The 6850-nt window shown below is 61.9% G+C and overlaps 2 protein-coding genes across 3 annotated transcripts in view; both read right to left on the bottom strand.

Moving 5' to 3' along the window:
• MLX (MLX, MAX dimerization protein) overlaps positions 1-1106 on the bottom strand; it is a 7282-nt gene extending 6176 nt beyond the window's left edge. Inside the window, exons 1-3 of the mRNA XM_010585733.1 lie at positions 1075-1106; positions 578-767; positions 16-396 (exon numbers count right to left, since the gene is read on the bottom strand). Coding sequence (XP_010584035.1) covers positions 16-396; positions 578-767; positions 1075-1106 — 603 coding nt within the window. The remainder of the gene's footprint in view (positions 1-15; positions 397-577; positions 768-1074) is intronic.
• Positions 1107-1232: 126 nt separating this feature from the next.
• COASY (CoA synthase) lies at positions 1233-6618 on the bottom strand. Of its 2 annotated transcripts, XM_010585624.1 has the most exons (8): positions 6315-6614; positions 5705-5836; positions 5229-5418; positions 4703-4767; positions 3795-3879; positions 2233-2330; positions 1995-2141; positions 1233-1682 (listed from the first exon to the last, which is right to left on the bottom strand). In XM_010585624.1, exons 1-8 carry the CDS (start codon positions 6516-6518, stop codon positions 1626-1628), a joined length of 978 nt encoding a protein of 325 aa, XP_010583926.1. In that variant the 5' UTR covers positions 6519-6614; the 3' UTR covers positions 1233-1625. The 2 variants fall into 2 exon arrangements, with proteins under 2 accessions (XP_010583926.1, XP_010583925.1); XM_010585623.1 differs by having other exon boundaries at positions 1233-2141; positions 6315-6618.
• Positions 6619-6850: the final 232 nt, after the last annotated feature.

Genomic DNA, 6850 nt, shown 5'->3' with positions numbered 1-6850 from the left:
GGCCGCGCCCCGGGCCCGGTCGATGGCCGGCGGTTTCGTAACCGCCCTGACGTCAGGGTGACGCAGGAGCGCCGGGCCTGGGTCAGAGTCCACCGCCCGCGCGGGGGGTCCCCGTCCGGCGAACCGGGGGTCCCGGCGTTTTGCCTCGGGCCGGGCAGAAGGCCCGGGCGGGGCTGCCGGTGGGGAAGGGCCGGCGTCTCCGGTGAGGAGGCGGAACGGCAGCCGGTGGTGCCTGCAGCCCCGCCTGCCCCGGCGGACCCCGTGCAGGGGGAGGCACTCGCCCGGAAGTCCAGCAAGCAGGCGTGCGTCCGTCTGTCCGTCCGTCCGTCCGGGCCACCACAACAGCTCCAGGTGCCTGAAGCGGCGGCAGCAGCAGCAGCAGTCCCGGCTGCCGGCCTGCGGCACCGAGACGGCGCTGGGGCGGCGTGACCCGTGTCCGCAGGCCGGGATGGTCCCAGCACCGTGTCCCCCCCAGGCCCCCACCTCACGGAGCTGTTGGGGTCTCCAGCTCCCTCAGTGCAGCCTGACGCCGCCCACCCCAGCAGGACCCGCAGCACCCCAGTCCTGCCTTGCCAACCCGGATCCACTGGGAGTCCAGGAAGACCTGGGAGACGTAGTGCTCCAGGAGGAGCGGGAAGCCGACCTCGAGCTCTGCCCGCAGCACCTGCCCGTGGTGGGGGAGCACGTCCAACCGGCTGCACCAGGGCACGAATTGCCAGTACTCCCCCACATCAGCCACCAGCCCGTAGATCTGCTCCGCCGAGTACCTGGGCCGGAGGCACTGGTCAGGGCAGGGGTCAGGGCTGGAGGCTGCATGGAAGACTTGCCCCAGGACCCACCACTCCCGGTGCCTGCCAGGATTAGGAATGGCTGCACTGGCTGCACCAGTGGGGAATGGGGATGCTGACACACCTGGAGGGCCCAGGGGATCAGAGAGATGGCTCTGCCGCCTGCAGCGCCCCAAGCAGCGCCTGGCCGTAGCTCGTCTCTGCCCCACTGGTACCGAGGTGGGATGGTCTCATGCTCCCAGTGACATCACAGGGTAGCACCAGCAGCAGGACTGGCCATCCCCACCCTGCCCAACTGGACCGACTTGGCAGCACCATGCGGGGCCCCAGCTTGGGGACTCCTAACGGCACCAAGTGTCTTGGGTGCTGTGACCCGCTGCCGGCAGCAGTCAGGAACCCCCCCCCCCCCCATCCCCCAGAGCCAGGGGTGATGTCCCACAGGCAGGGGCTCAGGCAGGGCAGGGGCCAGGGGCAGGAGAACCAGCTGCAGGGCGGGCTGGGGGGTACAGGGGACAGGACCAGCAGACAGACACTTACAGAGGCAGAAGGCTCTTTACTGTCCCACAGGGAGGTCCAGGTTCCAGCGCAGGCTCAGCCCTTTGGCCTGAGGAGCCGCTGCAATGCCCCCCCACCCCAAAACCAGGGTATGGCAGGATGCCCCCGGCCCCTCCACGGGGCTGGACGGGGTGGGTGGGTTCAGGCCCTGCGCTGCGCTCCTCCCCGGCACGGCTGGCTCACTGCCGGCGTGTGAGGCCAGGACATGGACCCTCGCCTCCCATCCCACTGGTGTGGGATCCATGGGATTGGCACATGACGGCCAAGAGGAGCGTGACCCCCTCACAGGCTGCACTTCTGGCTCAGGCGCTGCTGCAGGAGGTCCCAGGCCTTCTCCACCTGCCAGAGAGCCCATGTGGGGCGGCACCTCAGAGCCCGCAGCCAAGCCGGGGACAAGGCGAGCGGCACCACAGCAGGGGCAGGAGTCTTACACGAGGGTCCCACGCTTCCTGCCCCTTCCCTGCTGCATTTACATCCCTGAATTCATCCCTCATGGCTGTGCACAGAGGCAGCCTTGATGGTGAGCAGCACGCCCAGGCACACCATGCATGACCTGGGCACAGCACTGAGCCCTCCGGCACACGTCAGTCGCCTGCCTCCCCCTTTGCCACCTGCGACAGACCCCAGTGCTGCAGCCAGCCCGGGGCTCACCTGCTTGCGGGTGACATCCGGCTCCCAGAGTGTGCACAGCACCACCTGCGACTGCTCCACCCTTTGGCTGTTGGTCATCTGGCTCTGCAGTCGGCTGCGAGCAGCCTCTTCGCTCAGCCCGTCCCTGGCCATGATGCGTTTCACAGCCTGGCAGGACCAGAGGGGACACTCAGTTGCTCGGAGGGGAAGCCGGGAACCAGCCCCAGCAGCAAGCGATGGGCCAAGGGGCATCGCCCACCTCCTCCTCTGGGATGATGGCCGTCCACACCTCATGGACCATGTCTTGCCAGCCAGCCTCCAGCAGCACAGCAGCGTCCAGCACACACACGGCCTTACCTATGGAACGAGGCCATTCCTCATTACCTGGCAATCGCAAGGCGGCGCGACTGCTCCTCATAGTCCAACCCAGCCCGTCCACTTATGCTCGCAGAGTCACGCCTTCCTGCAAACTGGCAGCACAGACGCTTTACTGCTGAGCCAAAGAACCTCGCGTGGAAAAGAGCGTAGCAGGCAAAGGCTGTGTTTGCTTAAAGGGCACACCTGGGATGGCAGGTCTCCCAGGCACGGCAAGCCAATGCCTTCAGCCAAATGCCTATAGAGCTACCAACAGCACCTTCCAAGAGCTGGAAAAAGTCTGCTCCCAGAAGGAGCAGACTCGCTGCTAGAGCACTACAGCAAAAATGAACTTGAAGCCTCTGTGACAGACTGAAAGAGTTAATATCTCAAACATTGTGGTGGGGCAAGTTCTGCTTAAAGACAAACCAAGCAAGGAACCAAGGTGAAAAGACCATCAGCAACAGGAGGGGGAGGGTGTGCTGGAGGGTGCGCAGGTCCCTGTTCTGATAAGCTGTTCTGATACAAAGATCAAACAATGGCCGTGTCTGCAGGGAAGGAGAAGTTATTCCACAAACGACCCCCAAGCCCAAAAGCTCACAAACTGCTCATTAACCTGAGGAGTTTGGGTGCCCACCCGAAGGAGGGGCAAGGATGATAAAAGGACACAAACTGAAGCCCCGGCGCACAAGCCCACCGGGACTGGACACCTTGGCTGACTGAACCAACGCTGGGCCCAGGTTCGGTGAAATCTTTCTCTCTTCCTTTCTCTCTCTCTGTCTTCTTCTCTTTCCTTTTCCAAATCTCTACACCTCATCCGTTTCAAGATATAAACCGTTGACCAAGTCTGAGACTAAGAGTGGATCCAGCCGCCCCTAGACCATTCTCTACGGAGGAGTCTGGAAAGCAAGGGGGTCTGCTCTGAACCTTGTGACTCAATGGAAGGGATCTCCTTATTCCCTGAATTGATGTATATGGTTACAGGGTTTACAGAAGTAGTCTTATGCCAATTCCTGTTGTGAGAAACCCTGCCACCTACTACCGTGCCTCCCTAGTTCCATTTGCTTCTGTCATAAATAAAATCTTTAACTGATTGTTTGGTGTCGTTTCACCTTAATTTAGCCCAAGGGAATTTCAAATTAAACACGAATCCCTGGTCTGTCCAGTCTTGGTTGCGACAGCCTCGTAGGAAAGAGAAAGCAACCTCCACCCTCCTTCAGAGTAGGAAGCTTGATGTAAGCCTGTCCCAGCTGCCAGCCCAGCTGTGTGGAGGGGTTTGCTCAGAGATGTGCCAAGTGAAAATCCTCAGCAAGCTGCCCAGCAGAGAATAGGGGTGTCTGAGCGTCGAAAATATTCACGGTGGTGCCAAAAGCAGCAGATTCCCAGTGGCTCTGGGTCGTGGTGTGCTGCACAAGACCATGCACCCAACTCCCACCTTTGTGCTACGATGGGAGCTGCCCCAGTTACCTTGAGCATCTGCCTCCCCAATCTGCTCCTTGACCATCTGGGCCATCTCAGGCCACACAATGTCCGTGAGACTCTTCAGCCGCTCCTAGAAAGGACCACGACAGGATTCAGTTACTTGCCCTCAGAACCTCAGGGCAGCCCACAAGAGGATCGCTGGTGGCAGCGGCAGTCACAGGGAGCACCCAGAAAGAACCTGCTAAAGCACAGGGGATGGACCCAGCCCATCGCCTGCTCACTAAGCACAAGGAAGAAAAACTTCCACGTGGGCCAGAGGCTCCCATGCCCGCTGATGGGGTCAAGGCTCTTTTTACTATTATTTTCCTTGCCCTGCCAGGCACAGCAGAACCTCGGTCTCTGCTGCAAGAGGTGCTTTGCAAAGACACCCCCCCCCCAGCACAGCGAGCTCTCCACGCAGCAGAATCCACATGTGACCTGTCTGTCTTGGGGGAAGCCCTCGAGCTGCCTTCATGCTTGGGCTGGGGCAGCCTGCAGGACCTGAGCAAAAGGCTGAACACCGGCCTGGCCAGCAAAGCCAGGCGCAGAGGGTCAGGTTCGGCTGCCACATCACCAAGGCTCATGGGGTACAAGCCCAAACCACACAAGGGTCAGAGAGCACCAGCTCTGCATATGTCCAGCTGGGTAAAGGACAAGCGTGGGACAGAGGGGATGAGGATGGGGATGGGGAAGCAGCAGCAGCTGCCAGGGCGAGAGGAGCGTGTCCAGCATGGCTGCTGACTCAGCTACAGAGATGGGATCTCTGTGTCCTGCCCTGTCCGTGCATCACTACCAGAAAGTACAGTCAGGAACGCATCATCAGCTAAAAGGGCTGAAAAATAAAAATCCTCAGCACAGATGGAGAGCTCCCTGCTCATGAGATTAAATATTGACAGTCTCTGTGCCGCTCTTACCTGGTTCCCAAACACTTTGGCCCCAAGGACTTTCCTGTTAATTGTCCCATCTTCATTCAAGATTTCTGCAAGACAGAAGCAGAACAGGCTTGGGAAGAATTAATCCCACACTCTTCCCTGCGGCAAGCCTAGGTTAGAGTGAAAGGATTTCAGCACGGGGTTCTCAAAGGGACCCAGAAAGGAGCTGTAGGACCTGACCTGGCAGCTCTTCACCTTACTCTAGAAAAGGACGGGGAAGAGCTTTCCCTAGACAAACGGCAGCCCAGTTTAGCCTTCCACACCAGCCAGTTTACAGTAGCTCTGATGTGGGACGTGCAACACTTCAGGAAAGCAGTGGTTTGCCCCGCTTGGGGCCAACCATCACCAAATCAGTTACGGAGCCCCATCTGGGTGGTGTGGAGCCCAAAACCCCCGGGCAGGGAGCGGGAGCGCAGGCCAGGACAGCTCCCTGGGACGCTAGGATGATGGCACACCCCTCCCTCCTCTTCCTCCTCCCAGTCTTCCCTGCAGTCTTCGGTGGCTCTACCTGCCCCAAAGGCTGCCACCACCTGCTCGTAGGCAGGGCCACCAGGGACATAGACGGCGTGGCCCAGCTTGTCAGCGTCGATGAGGAATGCTCCCAGGTGCCCCAGGAGTTTGGCGATGGAGGTTTTCCCACTACCGGTTCCTCCAGTCAGGCCGATCACATATGGGCGCGAAGGCAAGGCAGGGTCTTGCTAAGGGAAGAAGGAAAGCCATTGCCAGCAGACAGAGGACGTGGGCTCTGCTGGAGAAGGATCCCGACTACCCGGCCTGGAGATGGGTGTGAAAGGTCCTGGCCCGGCAGAGCAGGGGCCTGCTCCTGCTGGGGGGCCAGTACAGGCAGCAGGCAGGCAGTCCTCCACAACTCGTCCCCCTGCAGCAGGGAGAGGAGCTGGCTCTTCAGTTCCCAAGGCTGCCACCCCTCCTCCCAGGTACTCTCTTCCCATCACAGCCCACGGCTCTCCAAGCAATCCCCCTCACCCGCGGGGGCCGCAGCAGTGTCCCCAGCAGCCTCTGCCGGAGGCTGGAGGAGCTGATCTTCTCCTCCTCATTCTGACTGTGTTCGGGGTCCTTCATCAACAGGATCTCGTAGAGAGCCAGCTCAGGGAGCCCCTGGCAAGAGAAGAGAGTGCTGAGGGGAGGGCCGTCAGCCCTGACAGCCGCAGCAGAGGGAAGGGGGCTCAGCGGGAGGTCAAGACCTGAACAAAATAGCGCAAATGAGGCCGCGGCCGCCCCCAGCATCCCCACGGGGCAGCTCCGTCCCTGCGAGGGGCACGTTCCCAGCAGCCAAGAGGGGAAGGGAGCCCACAGAGCTGCCCATCTGACCCCAACCCTCCGCCCGCCCGCGGTGATGCCGCACGCAGAGGCTGCTGCACCACCCTTGGGGCGCACGCGGCTGGGACAGCTCGGCACAAAGCACCCATCTGCAGGGTGCCGGCAGATGCGCATGCTGGCATCCTGCTCTCAAGCCCGGGCCGCGGCACCGAGCAGCCGCTTCTGCTCACCGAGACCCGACTTGCCCACGGGCAGCGGCAGGCAGGGGTGAGAGGGTGGGAAGGGGCAGCCCACCGGGCTCCTGCGCAGGCATTACGTTTTCAAGTCTCTTCTTGTTCACGGCCTCCCCTCCTCTGCGGGTCTCCTCACTGACCACCAAGCACTGCAGGTCAGGGTCCGTGACTGAGGGGCCGTAGGGGTCGACCAGAGGCACGATGTCGTAATGCAGCGAGGGCTTCACGTCCTCCAGGAACTCACGCAGCTTTGCCGCTCGCAGCTCGTACGGCTCGATCAGCTCCATCAGGACCTTGTCTGCCGGGCGCCAGCAGGGAGAAGCAAGAAAGCGGTCCGTTCAGCAAGGCGCAGGTCCCGGAGCGGCGGTGGAGAGCGAGACCGGGAGACGGAGACAAAACCCATCCGTGACTTTGGGAGGCTGCCTCCTCCGGCTCCCCTCGCCCCCGCTGCGCCCTCAGCTCCGCATCAGCTCGCCTCGCTCGCCGGCGCGGACGGGACGCCGGGTCCCCACCGTCACCCCATCCCGACAGCACTGCCCAGGCGCTCCGGGCGCGTGGCTGCCGGGACCCCGCGCCCCACCGGGCCCCCAGGCCGCGGCACCGGCCCCTCTCACTGCCC

This window comes from Haliaeetus leucocephalus, unplaced genomic scaffold, assembly GCF_000737465.1.
Source record: "Haliaeetus leucocephalus isolate CR32 unplaced genomic scaffold, Haliaeetus_leucocephalus-4.0 Scaffold110, whole genome shotgun sequence".
Taxonomy (NCBI): Eukaryota; Metazoa; Chordata; class Aves; order Accipitriformes; family Accipitridae; genus Haliaeetus; species Haliaeetus leucocephalus.
Note: the sequence above shows the minus strand (reverse complement) of the source record. Positions and strands in the feature narration are given on the sequence as shown.